This window comes from Gallus gallus, chromosome 1 (assembly GCF_016699485.2).
Source record: "Gallus gallus isolate bGalGal1 chromosome 1, bGalGal1.mat.broiler.GRCg7b, whole genome shotgun sequence".
Lineage (NCBI taxonomy): Eukaryota > Metazoa > Chordata > Aves > Galliformes > Phasianidae > Gallus > Gallus gallus.
Genome location: NC_052532.1, coordinates 59,202,075 through 59,220,377, shown reverse-complemented (window position 1 = coordinate 59,220,377; position 18,303 = coordinate 59,202,075). Strand labels below are relative to the sequence as shown.

Genomic DNA, 18,303 nt, shown 5'->3' with positions numbered 1-18,303 from the left:
AACATCTCCAGGGATGGTGACTCCACCACCTCCCTGGGCAGCCTGTTCCAATAGTTCACGACTTTCAGAGAAGAAACTTTTCCTACAATCTGATGGACACTATCCAACCACTCTGACCCCTTGTTTTATTTCTATGCCACTCTCAGCATGAATTTCCCTGTCTCACCTGAGAATTTCCTTAGTCACAGGTTGTGACCATTGCCACCCCCTGTCCTTTTCCAGTGCACCTCTAAAACATTTTCTTCTCTATCATCCCTCCATGCAGCAGAAGTATGCAGGTAGCATTATTAGTTTGATCTCGTGGTAGTGTGAACTCTTAAGGACGTCTGTATAAACACACTGGTGCAAATTTTTACGCTGTTCATTAATAATCATTTTGTTATTAGAAATAATTTTATTGTTGGCCAGACTCATTTTAAATGGAGCTGCTTTTAAATTACTGGTGTAAAACTAATTTGTTGTGTTGTAGGTAAGCGGTGCTCTTTGTTGCAAGCTTCCCTTTTCTTGCATTTTCTGTGCCTGGAGGCAGTTCTTAGGAAGGGAATTTAAATCCTCATCTCGAGTGCTGTTGAAGGCAATTAAATGGAAATTCTCATTCACCCTGCTTTTACTGGATTGCTGATGAACAATGGAGGCTAGTATTGAGCTTCATTTTCATGGTAGTGCTTTCTTCTTGTTGTCTGTAAATGTTTCCTGACACATTTAAGAGTAATTTCATTCCTTATTAAGAAAAAAAAAATAGTATGGCTGCCTGCAGCCTCATACTGTGGCATATTGATTGAAATCAGCACAGAACGTACCGGCACTGCGGAAGGATGGCTGTGCCTGTAGCTGAGTTGAATGTAAATGCCATTTTCCCCAGGACTTTCAGAAGGCTTTGCTGATTGGTAACCAGTATATGAATTTCAGCTGGCCTGTAAAGGTCTATGGTGTGCATGCTTTCGCTCAAAGCTTCCCTGGGGAAAAGGCTATGAATTGTTTACCTTTGTGCTACAGTTCTGCATGTGTAGCAGCCAGGGTATTAACTTACGTTTTCCATGTGCCTGATCTTCTCAGTACTTCTGACATAGATAAAACTTCTAGCACATTGGCACTCAAATCTTTTTTGCAAGATAAATACTTCATGCAGATATTAACTTATGTAACTTTACCACTATACTAAAACTTGCATTAGTTTTATTGAATTAGGTAGTATATGTATACTGGTATTTGGAAACAAAATTAAATGCTTTTTGCCTTCATGAAATAAGAAAATAACTTTTTAAGGCAGCATTTCTGGATTTATTGTAATTACCTCTGGTGTGCTCGTAACTATAACATACTGTTATATAGTTATATGACTGTCTCAGGTCATGAATTGGTGCTGGATAATCATCCTATTCACTGTATGGCAGATGCTTTCATCTGCATTTTCAAATGGGAAGCTGAACAGTTTCCTTAAGGACACCTCATGTCTTCAGAAAAGCATAAACTGTCCTCTAATGTTTGGTTTTCAACCTTTTTATAAGGTTATCCAATCTCGTGAGGTCAAGTAAGGAAACCTCAATTAATCAGCTTACTTTGAAGTGTATATAAAACATTTAGCACTTTTTCTTCAAAATGAGCATATGGAATAGGAGGTATGTTTTTTTTTTTCATTTTATTTATTTACTTCTAAAATAAAAATAAAAAGACAATTAATATTGTGTGACATAGAGAGTAAAACCAATCATCTTCTTGAGTATTGAGATTAGGAAATGACCCTTGCCTGGATGGTTTCTTGGCTATGACTGAATTCTGATCAGTTCTTTTGTATTCTTTGTTGAAAGAGAAATTAGTGATGGCATCCGGCATCTTTCTGTCTTGTGCCTGTCTGTAGGCGTGTTCAGCATCCTGCTCTCCTGAACACAGGAGGAATTAGACAAATGGGATTCTGTAGCTGCAAAATGAGCTGTTTTCAGTTTACCTGACAAACCAAAAGTTCATTCTCTGATGTTTCCCCCCACTCCCCCTGTGTGCCCATGCTGATTCAGCTTGTATTCTCAATCTGTTTCCAAGTCTCCAATCTGCTTGCCTCTGTGGGCTGTCTATTGTGCATGTACTATCCTTACAATACCTATGAGTTAATTCCCTTGTTCTTGCACCATTTTGACTAAACATGCATCTGTGTTTGTTGTTATTGCCATATGACTAGTATTTGCATTTCAGGACTTTCATCATTTCAGTATTAGATTCCAAAAGGAAACTTCTTGATCTCTGGCAGTTAAATGAACAGTGGGAGACATGCAAACTACATAAAGATTTAAGCTAAATTTTAGCGGCACAGAACTTTCCCACTTTATTAGCAAATAGATATAATGTGACATTGGTCAGCCCATCAGGCACTTCTTTTTAGCAAGGACATCATCATTTGTTCTTTACATTGCAGAGCTGCCAACACACACAAGTCAGGTTTAGGTTTTGTGTTACCCACTGTATTCTTCAAGGATAAATCATGATCCTTGTCCTACTTGCTGGACGATCTACACATACAAAGAGCGAGGAGCATAGAGTAACAAATAGGCAAGTGATCAGAACCAAGCATTGAGCACGTGCCTGTGGGAAAGCCCATGGAAAGAAATGTTCCCAGTAAGGCTGAATGCTGGTTTGGCCTTAGTAACTAAGAAACTGCCCCTTCCAGGATGACTGCTTCCAGCATTCAGATCACAGAATGACTGAGACTGGACAGGACCTCTGGAGGTCACCACTGAAACAGACTGCCCAGAGAGGTGGTGGATGCCACATCCCTGCTGATACTCAAGGTCAGGCTGAAGGGGGCTCTGAGCAACCCAATCTACCTGTGGGTGTCCCTGTTCATTGCAGGGAGTTGGACTAGGTGGCCTTTAAGGGATCCCTCCCAGCTAAAATGATTCTGTGATTCCATGATCAGCCCTCCTGCTCAAGCAGGCTGCCAAGATGAGCAGGGTGTGAAATACTGGAGGTGATTTTTAAAGAGAATTCATCTAAATGGAGCACCAGCACATCTGCCACCACATTGCATCTTATGGAGGGCACAGTTGCATACCAGCTGATTTTGTAGAGCCTGCTTAGCTGCTCCATCTCTATGCCCTGCTAAGCCTGGCATAGAGAGAATTTCAGTGTAGACCTCTCTCTGCAACTGATGGCTCCTTAGCAAAAAAATGTTACAGAATCTTGAGCTTTGGTTAATGAATGGAGAAGAAAGATCTAAAATATATAGTAAGCTTAAAATATTGGGGTTTTTTTGTTTTGTTATTGTTTTTTTTTTTAAAGATAGATGCAGAACAGCAATTGATTAAGGAGGTATAATATGAATATACTGAATACAGTACTGAACTTTGCCTTCAAAATATTCTGCCCTCTTGGATAATCCCAACCTGCTTTCCCCTTGCTTCTGTGTTAGGGATGTGGAAATGACTGATACATAATGCATTCCACTTTGCAGCAAGTTAGCAGCTGAAACAGGTAATCATTTGAATAAGTTCAATGCTGCTGCATTATGTATCAGAGAAACTACATTAAGTGTCAAAGTCTTACAGGTAGGCTGCCATCTCATCCTGATAGCAGTCAAGTCATGTTTTGTTGCCTGTTAATCATCACACACCAGAAGACTAAGTTTCTACACTGAATTCTTGCCTCAGGAGATGGCTAGTAAAATTAAAAGTGAAACTCAGAAATAGCATCCTTCATTATATACTTCTGGTTTTAGCTGATTTTCTATGTATGTGTTGCTTTCTACACCCAAATTAAACCTGTAGCTTCTCTTCTCCTCTCTTCCTTTTTAATTTTTTTTTAAAGTTCCACGTGTAATTTTCATTGCACAGGGATCATTTCATTCCACTGACTATATACTAGCGTTTTATTGCTGTTTATATTTGATGTAAATATTCTCTGTGGTGTTTTGATCGGTTGGATTTTTCTATTGCTCTTTTATAAATCTGTGCCCATTTTATTTATGTCATGCCAGTTTGCTCCTCTCAGTGGAATTTCCATCTAGAATTGTCCTGAGTTCAGTCACAGATGGTCATTTCCCCACACCTTTCTCTGTGGTCAGACTGACCTCTTTCCTGTGCATATCCACTGCCACTGTCCCTTGTAATGCACTCAAATGTTGAACATTGCTTAAATCTTATCATTTCATAATCGTCAAAGCTCAAATTTTAAGAAGTCTCAATTCTCCATATACACGTAGTACAATTACATAATGCAATTTTCAGGTCTAAGAATAGAAATGGAGCGTTTAATGGCATCTTGTAACTCAACTTTTATGATGATCTTGAAATAAGTGAATCTCCTAACTCAGTCAGTGGCATCCTTTCAAGCAGAGTCTCGAAATTGTGATGGTAGCAGTGTGATATGAAATTCAGACTGTTAGGGTAGTGTTTGTAAGAATAAGTGTGCCTCAGTCTTTGTAGCTGACTTCAGCTGTTGTGCCTGTGCTGAGAAGAGGTTCTCCAGGGAATAGAAGCCACGGAGGGTTTTATGCGTTCATCTATACAGCCTCGACCAAGTCACAGTTTGAATTTGGGAGATGATGTGCTTTGTCAAAAAATGTGCCTTGTGATTGATGAAACTAAGAGCCAGCAAGGGACTAGTGGTAGCTTCTAAGTGGCTTTCATGAGGAGTCACACCAAGCAAGGCAGCTAACAATTACTACAGTAATTAATCTATCTGTGATATGCAGTACAGCATCAGTCCAAAAACAAACAGAAACAACACGAATGAATTAGCTGGGCACCACACCTGCCCAGGTATTGATGGTAATGGTGGGAGACTGCCGTGGCTGTGCCGGCTCTCCAGGCTGCAGCCTGCTCGTGCTGATGGCTGCTCATGTGTGAGGTGTGCTGTCACATCCATGCCTGGCAACTGGTCCTCTTTGGAAGGCAGTTGTTTCTGTTAGAAAGCTGTTGACCTGGAAAGTTTTTAAGGGGGCTAACTTTTCACACTGTGAAGATGCAGGGATTCCACCAGATGAGGAGTTGGACTTCATGATCCTTATGGGTCCCTTCCAACTTGGGATATTCTGTGATGGTTTCAGTGAAGTAAGTACACACGGTTAATAGAAATATCTGTGTCATAATAAGGCCATGAGGTTTTATAAATTAGTAAGCATATTAAACAAATTACTTAAATATAAAAGTCAAAGTAGAACAAACATCTGGCTACTAGCTGAAAAATGCAAAAAATATGCAACTGTGCAAAAAACCATTGCTGTATGGCTTAACTCAAAAGGAAGAAATCTTGTGGATGTATACAAATGGATATGCTGGGGAAGTTTGAACTTTTTGTCATTGTGTATAGACCATGAAGAACAAAAGCAGCACTTGAATTAAAAGACATCTCGCGTTATTCTCCATGCTGCATGGATTTGCATAATTTCCATTGATATGTAAAAAGAACTGTGCTTTCTTCCTTTTCATCCTCAAACTTTTAACATATTGACAGCAATTTTATAAATAAACTGGATAATATAATATACAGTAATGTTCCATATGGCTTTAATAGGAAAAATCTTTAATTTTTTAAAGCATTAAGTACACAGTCACGTTCTCTTAAACTAATGTAAATTGCACTTAAAATTTTGAGAATTCAGTTATATTTTCATGCATTGTGTCTGTATTACATCTGCACTTTCCTCTTTCCTCCTTATGTTTGTCAGAGGCAAAGATTCAGGGTGTGGGGTGAGAATGTACTTTGTGAGAGCAAATGCATAGCATACACAGTGCACTGTAGCATTGAAAATCATCACAGAAGTCCAAAACAAAATCAGTTCAATTCATACTTGCTTTTTAGACATTTTGCAAAATAGTTGATGTAATCAAATGATTTACTGTAAGTAAAAGAACAAATGGGAAGTTCTGATACTGTGCAAATGGAATACTGTGAATTTGCTAATCTGCTGAGAAGCTCATGTGCTTTTGGCAGTCATTCATCCTATCCTTCTTGTAAGAATAAAGGTTTATTCATGAGATTACAGGAAAGAAGAATTGGAGAACAATGCCCGGTTAATTTCTGGTGTTTCCATTTCTCTGAGGCTCTATATGCTAATAGGAGAGTGTCCATAGTACTGCTACAGACATATGCCAAAGAAATGTTTTGATTTTCATGTATAGAATATGGTTAAATAGTTTTCTAGATAAATCTTTTGCTGTCCTAAGTTCTGTTGGTGCCCTGAGCAGTTTAGTAAATGGAGCAGAAGATTTTATTTACTTTATTTTCTCAAATCAAAATGGAACGTGGCCCAAAATAAAGACAAGTAGAATTTCTGAGAACTACACATCCAGCCACCTTACCCAGTACCTGTATTCTTTACCATTCTTAGACATTGCAGATGCTAATGCACACCCTCACACTAAATTTGAGGAAAATATAGTATGTACCTGAAAGGCCATCATTGATGTGTACTGGTTTTTATTCATATTTTTTTTAACTGTATCCCACTGGTAGAAAGAGCTCCAGTTCCCATTTCTTTGTGAGATTCTCCAGCCCTGGCAGTCTTAGGTGCTGTTCCGTGCTTTGGTTTTTCCCTTGGATACATGTCCTTTGCATTTGTCCTGTAGGGTATCCATTATACTAGAACTTTTTGCTTAGGTCTCAAATTAGGAACAGTGAGCCATTGAATATAATCATGTTTTGTAAGATAAAATTTATTAGCAGTGTTCCTGAAAGCCTTCCCGTATTTACAGGCAGGGTGACTGAATCAGTGTTTAACAGTTCCATTAAATTCAATTTCTTGTTATTGGGAAAATCCTATTCAGCAAATTGCTGATGCTTGCTATTTCAGTCACTTGCAGTCTTTGGAGAAGACAGTTGGGTTAATACATTATTGAATATTTTTAGAATCCTTTAATGCTGAGTTCACAGGAATCTCCAAGTAGACTTAAAAGCAGCAAAGTTTTTTTGAACAGTTTTGCTTTGAAGTTTCTAATGGGCTGCTGCAGTGCCAGTAAAACTTAGTTCTGAAGGCTACAAATAACAATAAAACAATGACTTCCATCATTGTTCCTAATGATGGAAAGGCAAAGGAGGCCAGTGGGTACAGCAGGTGCAAACGTGTACTAAACATTATGATTTAATGGATCTGGGCAGAAATTAGGCTGTCAGGGAGAATTTTCCTCTGAATGAGCAGATATTAGAGTGACTTACGAGACATAATATCTCCTGCACTGGAAAAAAAACTATCCTTCAATGCAAATACACTTTCTTTGAGTTAAGATAGATGAGAGACCTTTTTCCTGTGTTGGGCTAAATCCAGGATATAAGATGACTTGTTTTATTTTTTGAAATTGCCAGTTAGACCATATGGTTTGAAGTTAGAGAAAGTCTTTTTACTCATATTATGAAGTCAACTACTCTCAGAAAAGAACATAGAAGATGGAAAATGATTTAGAAACTTGGAAAGATTGGGCGTTCTTTGGACTCTTTAAAACAAAACATAGGATCATAGAATCATAGAATTGCTCAGGTTGGAAAAGACCTTAAAGATCATCGAGTCCAACCACAACCTAACCATACTACCCTAACTCTAACAACCCTTTGCTAAACATGTCCCTGAGCACCACATCCAAATGGTTTTTAAACACATCCCATGATTTATTTTGCAGAGTGAGAGAAGAAAGGAATTGACGAATACCAGTTGGCCTCATTTAGAAGAGTTAAAATGGGCAGTAATTAACAGCTAGTTAGCTGTACACCATCTTGATCTCAGTGGAGGCTGCCTGGATAGGGGCCATCAATCCATACTGCAAATGAGAACTGCTTCAAGATGCTTCATTTAGCTAAATGAGATGGTAGCCCTCAGCTGCTAGGAAGCTGTGAAGGCAGTACTTATTAGGTCAGAGTTTGGGACTCACCAATCTATTTCATTCCCTCTGGCTATGCAGGTGCTCATTATTGTTGACAACTTTTTTAGAGCTTCAGTAGTTTAATAGTGTGCTCTGTTTTCCTCTTGTAGGCATTTGGACAGTCTTTCTCGATTCACCGCAAAGTGGCTGAAGATGGAGAAACACGAGAAGAGACTCTCCTCCAGGAATCTGCATCAAAAGAAGCTTATTACCTGGGGAAGATTTTGGAGATGCAGAATGAGCTGAAGCAGAGCAAGGCGGTGGTCACCAATGTTCAGGCAGAGAATGAGAGACTCACTGCTATCGTCCAAGACTTGAAAGAGGTAAATGGGTGTGTGCAAGGAGCAAGGGAGTGACTTTCTTGGAGTTTCTTGCACTGATTGTTACTGAATCGTGAAAATGCTACAGGATGTGAAAATATTCACCTTCCTACCAGTCTGTGATCCTCCTGCAGGCCTGCCAACTTAAGGGAGCAGTGGTTTAGAGAGGGAAAAAAGGGAACTCTTATTATAAGTTTTAAACAACAATACTCTACCCACTGCAGGCAGCTATAATTTTCTAATTACTCTTAGCATTTTGCTTTGTATTTTACAGTGCCTACATGAAAGTGCAATTTATGTAACTTTTTCTTTAAAAAAACCTTCTGATATTCGTACAATTCCTTTTTTTTTCTCACCACCTGTATTGTTACTCAGGTATCTTTTGGAATTGCTTGCATTAGATAAAGCTTTCAAGAGTCTTCTTAAAAATCAAAATACGTGCATGCTCACGTTCAGAAAATAGGCAACACTGCACACTTTTCTTTCATTATCTGCTTTTGCATGCATACATCCATTCATTTGAATCTCGATTGTTCTATTAGATACCTCTACGATTTCAGTTCTCTATGCAGAGCAGCAATATGCTTGGGGGAAGGCAGCACTTGGTAGTAGCCCCACATCTTCCCTGCTTCCCTCATGAATACATGGATATGGGGGCTTCCTGCTATCCAGCTGCAAAAAAAGACCTTTCTTGGGTGATTTTGGAGGACTCTTCCTACATGTGAACTTAACGAAGGTTACGTGTTTTCTATAGCTGAGTGGAATGGCATCCTCTTAACTTACAGTAACCCCTTGGACTGGATCCTTTACTCTGGGTTTAAAGATTATTGCACACAAAAGGATGAAGCATTCTTATTTAATTGTTGCACTGTAGTTGCACATAGTACAAGTTAGATTTCAGTAGGAAATAAATACATGCTATTTATTTCCAATATTCAAATTAAATATGTGATTATAATTGCTGTCTCGGTAGTTAGCAAAAAGTAAGAAGGAAAATCAAGTTTATTCTTATCCTAAAACATATCCTAACAGATCTGCATGTGTAACCAGCTACATGCTTACCCATGCTTGAGTAAAGCTCACAGGAGAGCAGAATCCTTTTAACCTGGGTTCAGTCACAAACAAGCATGTCAGGGGATATGTGTTTGTCTGTGTACTTGTTTCCTTCCTCAGGGGTCTCCTTGGGTTCCTTCAAATGCAAAACTCCCATTTTCTGACATGATTATTGATCTATAAGTTATTCAGAAGGCAGTTTCAGTACCTCTCCTCCCTAGAATATTGATTGTCCTCATCTCTTTGGAGATAATAGCAACCCTTAGTGTGAGACCAGCTGCAGTTATTTCCTGTTCTAATGCTAAATAGAAATAAGCCCTCGTAGTTAATTAAAGTGTGGGGCAATAATTTGCTTGAATTTAAAACAGGCTGATAAACCATTTATTTATAAGATGATATTGGACTACAAGTATAAAGTCCTTTACTGTTCTGAACTTTGTATTTTGTGGTTCTACAACCAATGTATTTAAACATAAATGGGATAGGTGTCTTCACTTTATTACTGAGCTTACACCAGACACTGTTGATGATTAATTATTTCAATATAGTAATATATAGAATTGATATATATGAGTGATACTACCATGGGCTGTTAGGCATCCTGACACGCTGAATTACATTTGTATTTCAACTTGTGCTCAGGGGTCTCATCCTTCTACCAAGCTCAGTCCAATCATATAAATACTAAGTCAGTAACATCCAAGTGGCCACAGGAAGGAGGTGCCCTTCTGAAATATGTCTGCTTAGTTCTGGGCAGTGCATAGCTTACTTCAAGTTTTGATAGCACTAAGATGGGAAAAAAAAGAAACCAAAAAACATTGATTCAAATGTCTGGTGCATTTTGGTGTAAAGACAGTCATTAGAAGATGCCACAGGATGATAGCTACAATAAGAAAGTAATTTGTCTCTAACAAGTTCATCTGACAGTCTAGTTAGAGGAAAGTAGGAAAGAAAAAATGGTCTTTATGTGAGCAGCTCTACTGAGTGATGGAAAGTTAGATTCTGGATTTAAGTTACTTGACTGTATCCAGTCTTCTTCTCCATGCCCCCAGCCCTCTCCCATCTCTGGTCTGTCCTGGGAGTTCTCTTTTGAAGATGTTCGGCTTTCTGAATTTGCTCAGAAATTCATTGTTATATGAAAGCCTGTGAGCATTTTCTGAGCCATTACAATACACTCACATGAATGCTGATAGCTTTTAGGAAACCTGGGAATTCCATAGCCCTAGAGTTTAAAAATTCATGTATGTTTGCAAGTATGTGCTATGTAGTCACATCTGTTATCTGCAGGGCAGCTTGGCCTGGATCCCTCTTGTTATAATAGGCTCAGGTCTCTGGAGATTCTGCATCTCATTCTCAGAAAGCAAACAAACTGATTTCAGTGCTCATCATTAGAAAAAAGACATGTTTTGGAAAAACTAAAGTATCTGTTTCACACTGAAGGTGGAGGATGAACAGGGGATCTACGTACCCAGATGGCTTTTTAGATCCATGTTAAAATGATGAAAAGAGTAAAACACTGGCAGCATTATTTATGATGTAATAAAATTCCCTCCCAGGAGTTTTGGATAGAAATATTATCTCCTAGGCAAATAAAGTATGCCCCTTGGGAGCTAGGTAGATTCTTTTTCATTCTTTTCTCCCACCGACACTTCATATATGGTAAATAGAATGCTATTTGGAGAGTTTTACAATTGTCATAAGCTGAACCAGAAAATATCCTGATTTCAAAACTGACACCAGTCTGAGACCAGATTTCATGTATTTTGTGTGCTGTATAATTTAAGGTGGATGGTCTCTTTGTGTGGAGAGATTAGTAGGGTTGTTTGCCCATTTAACCTTTTCCAGCTGCATATGCAGTGCCTGTCTTTATTCAAAAGGCCAAAGGAAAAAACTTGTAGAAACATATTTTAAAAATATGACCTTTTATCATTTTCCAGTTTTCCAGTGGTTGCTTTTTTTTTATTTAAAAACACTGTGTTTACTTACAGTCGGGAGCTGAGGGACTGTTTCTTCCATTTCTGCCACTTCTGAGTCTTTCCTTATGGTAACCATAAGCAGACTCTGTAGGTGAATAGCAAGGATGAAATCACTTTGCTGAGAAGCTGATAACTTACTGACAGAGGTGGCCACAAAAGCACAAATGATGCATCTCAGAGTCTGGAGCAGAAAGTTCTTGCAATGAAATAATATTCCTCCTCTGTAAGGAGGCTGAATGCCTTGGAGCTGCGTGTCAGCCTCAAAACTGGTGGAAATTGGAGGGGAAAATGCATGAGGCGAAGAAGGGAAGCAGGGGAGGCTGAAAAAAAATGAAGATGAAAGATGCTAATACAGTTTGAGTTTTGTAGGTGTCATGAGACTAGGATTAGGATATGTGTGAGGTGGGTAGATTAATGCTTTTGTGCTTGAAGAATCTGGCTTGAAGAGGTGCTGCTCAGCTCTTCCCAGCACTCTTGCATTCGTGAAACAAGACTAGTGAAAAAGAGAAGAAATACCATACATAAGTGGGGAAGTGAAGAGTTAAACTTCATAGTCTGCGCTACTAAATGTTACTGCAGCAGCTGCTGGGCTTGCAGAAAGAAATGGGCACCTGGGTACCTGCAATCCATGAGATAACAGATGAACAGGGAGGCCTGTTATGGCACTGTTAATGAGCCATGGCAACAACATACATCTGGGCTTCTGGAGAGCAAAACCAGGGATAAGAGCACTGGAAAGTAGATAAGGAGAAAAAACAAATTGGTGAGGGATTATGTGCTGAAACCAAGTGAAAAAAATAATGTAAGATTAAGTTGTGTAGCCCCCCTGCCCTTGGAATCAATAGCAAAGCTTTTCTTCACTTCAGTGGTCCAAAGATCTTGTACTTCCTACTAATCAGTAAGAGCATGAGGGTAATGCGTTGGAGGGGAATATGTATATGTTGCGAAGCGTCAGCACTTGTTCTGGGTGAGTTATTACAAGAAAAGTGATATTTTATATTAAATGCAACTTCAAAAATTGATAGCAGGCTATTTCTATTTAAAAAAATGATACTTCTTCAGTTTGAAGAATCAGAAGAACTTAAGTTTTTCTCTCATTCTTTACAATTCAAAATAAAGCCTAAAAACTTTTTATGTTAGCACATGTCTAGTAACTACCCACACCAATTTCGTGTTCTTGTGTTGCTGAAGGCTTAGACTATAACAGGAGTTGTGTACTTAGTGCTTCCTGCTTAATACAGGATGTAGTTACGTCCAGAACAGATCCTTAGCGGACTTTTCCTGGAGGCTCTTTCTGTAAGTAGATGCCTTCGTTTCCACTGGTAGAATTTTCTGCCCACCTTGTGGTCTGTTGAGTCAAGTCCAGGAACACCTCTGGCTTGAACTCAAGTCTGCTACTACTCTTTTGCTGGATATTGAGAACTTGCTGTAGGATCTCCCAAGGAGTTGTTTCCCCATCTGACCTCATCCCTGGGTATTTTTAGTGCTGACCTAGTAGGAGGAGAGAGAGTGCCAGCAATGTTCTATGCTTTGGTTCCACGATAGGACAAGGGGAGATTTAGACTGGGTATAAGAAAAAATCTGTTTACAAGATTTTGGGTGGGTGTCCCTGTTCACTGCAGGGGCGTTGGATGAGGTGGCCTGTAAACGTCCCTTCCAACTCAGTGATGATTTTTTCGTTGCTGCAAGGTTTGGGATTCAGATATCTTCTCTGACTGAGAGAATATGAATCCACTTCTCCGTCTGAAGAAAATGCTTCAGCAGTCAGTGCCAGGCTATTTTTGGGGTGAGATTCCTTTAGGTGAAGCTGTTCCACTTTGTTGAGGTGATAGTACTTTGTGGGTCGGAGTGAGCAAGCTCGTAATGAATGACTGTAGCCTAAGGGCTACACCCACTCAGCTGGGAGTAGGGAACTAGTTCTAGTCTCTATTTCAATTAATGTTTAATAAGAAATGCTTGAATATTAATTGAAGCAGAGATCAGAACCCCAGACTCTCCTTCGTGAGGTTGGAGAGAGGTAGCTGCAGATAGCAAATGGGGTAACCTTCTCCAGCTCTCTGTTGGATAGAGCTGGAAAAGGTAAGCAAATCTAGGAGAGGAATCACTGCCATGAACTGTACAAAGATATAAGACACTGCAGTGTTGACAGTCGCAATGCATGCAGCATCCTTCATGAGCTCACCTGGCTTCCTCCTGGTGTGATCCAGTACTTCCCAGTGGCTGCCTCCACAGAGCCATTCTGCTGAAGGATAGGAGCTTCTTTTGGCATTTTCACTGATGAAGTAAAGCCTGCATTATAAATGTATTTATCAACTACTAACATTATGCAGGTATTTGCAGCAATGGTTTCATTTCTAGAGAAGAAAAAAGGAATAGTTGTGAAGTATTTGGTGCAGCTGTCATTAATGGCATCTTCATCTTAATGCACCTCCATGCAAACACTGCTTTTTGCAAAGAAGCTGCAGAAATGTGATATGAGAGCAGGCTATGGAGATTGCTTTAGAGGTTAGAGCAGCCAGGGAGTGACAGAGAGATAACAGAACTGTTTGTCATGTTAAGGCAGCTCACTTGTCATAATTTAGGATAGTATTAGCATAGTCTCTATAACAATCTATATTTACATTCCTTTGGTTTAGAAAGTTTTCTTCAATTGAACTGGTTCAAAATTAGGCTTAGAATATAAATTTATTATTTTGCCAACTGGTAGGTGCTTTGCTCTCTTTCCTTTTTGGAAAAGTCTGCTGAAGGGAGATATTCCAGCTTGCTGATGCCACCCCCATAAATTCTCCCTCCTTTGATGGAAGTGCTGAAGTTTTAGCAAACTTTTCAACTTCTTGAGACTAAACAAAACAAAATGTGTTGTTTCCTTCAGCTTTCAGAAATTCTATTCAGATAGGATGAGAGGTAACGACTTTACATTGCACTGGAGAGGTTCAGGTTGGATATTAGGAACAGTTTCTTCTCAGAAGGAGTGGTGCTGCAGTGGCAGAGGCTGCCCAGGGAGGTGGTGGAGTCACTGTCCTTGGAGGTGTTCAAGAACTGCATGGATGTGGCACTGAGGGACATCACCAGTGGGCATGGTGGGGGTGGGCAGACGGTTGGACTGGATGATCCCAGAGGTCTTTTCCAATCTTAATGATTCCATGATTTTATTGGCCGTAATCCTAATTATTATATACCAGCATAATGTTCTGTAACACATGCAACTTTATTCTTGGTTGCTGACCTGCTAAAAATCACGTTCCACTGTGCACGAGAATCTTGTCTGATTCTCAACAACAAAACCATGCTAACATTTCCTGCAAGCAGCCAGGTGTTAATGCTTTTCCTGTGAAGGCACTTGCTCATCTGTGCTCTATCCAGACAGGAGAGCTGCAGGACCTCCTGGGGCTTTTGGCTGAGTGTGGTGGAGAGTGAGCCTGTCCCTGCTCTGGATTCCTGGCCTCCTGATACAGTCTGCAGAAAATCAGAAGTGTATGTTTGTGAGGCAGCCTGGATGGGGCAGAGCTGTGGATTTCATCTTCAGTGGTGTTTGCTAACAAAGCTTTTTTTAGCTAATTCTGACCTAGTTTGTGAAGCAGTTTTGTGAGGACATTGTTTTGTGGACTTGCATACTGATACTCATTACTTTTCAATCACTGTCCCCATTCTCAGAACTTTACTGAACTTCTTTCTGAAAAGACACAAAATGGCTTTCTTTAGCTTGGAGACAGAAAGTAAATCAAGCTGTGATTTGTAATCTTACCAAACCTCTTCTGGTGCTGTGAGAGAAGTACCCTGATAAGCTGATAGTCTGTGTCTCAAAAGAGCTCAAAACGTAGGCAGCAAGACCTGTCCAGGTCTGATTAGCTTGTGTTGACTGCTCCAGAGTACCCTTATCAATTGATAAAGGTTTAATTATGAATCTAAGTTTCTATTTCATCTACTTCCTAGTTATCGCTAAACACTTCCTTATGGTTCCCGTTGGCCAACAAACCACTCTTTCCAGCAAGTGAAACCCAAGGTGGCCTTATAAGATTTGCCTTCATGTTTCCTGAAATGTGATTTACAGTCCTATAATTGGTCATAAATGTGCCATGTTTGCAAGCATGTACTCCTCATGAGCAAGAAGTACAATAACATAAGAAGGTTAGCGGTGCAGGATAAAGACATTTTGCTGTGACTCTCTTTTCTCAAGGTGATCCTCAGCTCATTGTTCTGCTGGTTTCACATCCAGATAGAGCTGCCATCTACCCAAACCAGATTTGTTTGCTGTGTTTCCTGTTAATGAGCCCGGAACAATGACTTAGGATGCGAACTTGTGATCTGACACATGCATGACACTATTTTCTTTGGCAGTGTTCGAGCATTTAGCTCTTCTGGGGATAACAGATTCAAACAATAGACAGTAGGGAGGTCAAAAAAAGGCCAGGCGGGATAATAGAGCATTACCAAGGGACTGTTGCATAAATACAGAGTGCCTTGTTATAAACACTCTAATTCCCAGTTTCCTTCAGAAAGGGTCTTTTACAAGGCCTCAAACAGAAAATGAAAGAGGGTGTACCTTCGGCTGCGCTCCGTAATCTCTAGGCACTGATTAATCAAGTCGGGACCTGGCAGTGAACTGTTCTTACATAAGGTCTGGTGAAATAATGACCTCTTATTTGTGCTGAGGTAGCATCTGAAAGCCTTTTGTGTACCCCCATGGATAAGGTATTTTGTGAGAACATGCAGAGAAGACAATGGCGGAAGCCAGAGGAAAATGTGTTTAAAAAGTAGTCAGACAACCTTTATGGAGAATGGGACTGTCAGTGCTTACTACACCTGAAGGCCCAGGCCTGGTGCCCAGCTGGGAGATTTCCTCAGCTCCTCCGTGATGATGGGAGAGGATGCCAGGAAAAGCATCATCATATAGCGTCCCCATTTCTTGTGTCTTAGGCTCATGTGAGTGGCCTCTGCCGAAGGCAGGGTATCAGAGTAGCAACGCTCTGAACAAAGAAAGTGGTAGCTCTGTGCATCCTCTTGTTTTGTTTCGTTTTTAATATATAACTTCGCTGACTTGTTTTTGTTTCTGGATGTTTCTCGTGAGAACTGCTTATGCTGAATCAGTCTTTCCAGTATTAATTTTCTGGTTATGAATAACTTGGGCTTTTGTCTATTCAAGCGGTGTGGAGTAAGAGGTTTTGGCAGCGTCCGGATTAGCTGCATTGCCAATTTTTAAAAATCCTTGCAATGTGATGTGGGCTCTTCAGGAGCAATAGCCCAGGAGCACTGCTGATCTGTACCTTGTGACTTCATTCATTTGCCTGGGATTAAGCGAGAAAGAAGGAATACTCTGGTTGCAAAACTTCCTGAAGCTCAAGGCCAATGGCTTAAGCTCTGTTTGAGATAAACTCAGCAGGAGAAGGAGAAATTTGTGCTGAAAGTCTTCACCCCTTGGGTGCACGAGTAAGTTGAGCGTAAGTCTCAGTAACTGATAAAGAATGTTAAACAAAGAGAGAAAATAAGTTTGTTGTCCCTTTTCCAATTAATTCCCTTCAGTGATAATATCCTGAGCAGTTTCCAATCTTACAAAAAGGAGAAAAAGAGTTAAAGCTTCTCTGAGAGACTGACACTGTTCTTAGCAGCCCTTCAGCGTTAAAACTTAAGTGCCTGGCAATTGCCAAATGTTTTATGCCTTAAGGACTCCTTGGGGTTATACTCACAGTAAACGTGATGTATTCCCCACCATCAGTGCACAAACAGTACAGTCACATTTCTTTTCTCCTGGGAGCCCCATGTGCACTGTAGCTCTGCCTGGTTTAACCTCCTGCTGTTGACTTTCTCCCCTTCACTGCATACAGATGTATCACTGTTCTTGTAGCCTGCTTTCTCCCTAGCTTTTGGCACCTCTCATGATTAAGCAGTACAGAACTGGGGTGCTTGATTTAGACATGAGATCTACCAAGCAAATTCAAAATAGCTTCCAGTCTCTTTGGAGCTGTTGTTAGTACTTAGACCTGGAGAGAAACTCATCATGCTGATCACACATGGACAGCAATTACCAGCTGGGGCACACTGCTTCCACATCTGCTCTTCATTGTTCAAAACCCATATTTATTTTCAGTGATTTTTTTCTTGTCCTTTAATCAATACTGATTTATTTTTAAGGGTTTCTCCTGAGACTTCCTAGGTAATTTTGGGAAATGCTATTTACCTTTTCCTAGGGAAATGTCTTCAGATGTCAGGGCAGAGAAAATTAATATTGACCTTTCCCCGGGGCTGGATGATCTGCTGGATGTAGAGTGAGGTTGAGCATGATGTACCTAATATGAATATTTGGATAATTTATGACTAGTAATAACTTCTTTGACAAAAACAATACAAAACAAAACATCCCCCCCCCCAAAAACAGCAACAAAACCCCCAAACAAACAAACAAACACAGAGAAGCAAAGTCTATGAAACCCTGAAATATATGTGAAGGGGGGGGGGGGTTATATTTTTCGTGCTCTGTATGGTGCCATCTTCTATTTTGTATTCACTCAGCTTACATTACAGGGAATGGAACTCTGCCCTATGCAGCAACATGACGCCATCTTTGAGCATGACCCTCTGTGGAGTAGGTTCTTGTGTTCAGATCCCTCTTCTGCCTTAAGCCCCCAAACTCATTACCAGTTTGGCACTGGTATAAATTGTTAATAAGCTCTTGGCTTTCACTACGTGTGCTAATTGTGCTTTCTGCAAGAAACTCGGTTCTCGAGGGGAAAACTGTGAGAAAGATGACAGGACGGTGAACAGCAAGAAGCTCAAATATGCCCCTTCTTTATCTCCCTTTGCCCTTATTATAGTATATGAGACAAGCTGGTTATTTTTAGTTATTCTCAGCAGTTAGTGCCAGTCAGCATCCAGGAGGAGGGCAGTGAGTCAGGCAGAGGTCAGACAGTGTTATCACCCTTTCATTGTGATGGTCAAATCCACTTTTAAGCTTCAGGATTGAGAGAAATGCACTTTTGCTGGCAAATGTTTTAGATGTGTACGTGCAGATGCTCATACATAATCAGAGCTTGTCTGCTGCTGTGATGTGATTGTTTTAAAAACACATCAGATAGGTAGAAATAGACATGAGTGCAACTTTTGTCTTTGGTGCTCATT

At 40.0% G+C, this 18,303-nt stretch overlaps 1 protein-coding gene across 11 annotated transcripts in view; it reads left to right on the top strand.

Annotated features, from left to right (window-relative positions):
• BICD1 (BICD cargo adaptor 1) overlaps nt 1-18,303 on the top strand; it is a 193,494-nt gene that overhangs the window by 99,670 nt on the left and 75,521 nt on the right. For all 11 annotated transcript variants that reach the window (XM_004937892.5, XM_004937885.5, XM_015287190.4 and 8 more), the window contains exon 2: nt 7,952-8,164. In XM_004937892.5, coding sequence (XP_004937949.1) covers nt 7,952-8,164 — 213 coding nt within the window. The remainder of the gene's footprint in view (nt 1-7,951; nt 8,165-18,303) is intronic.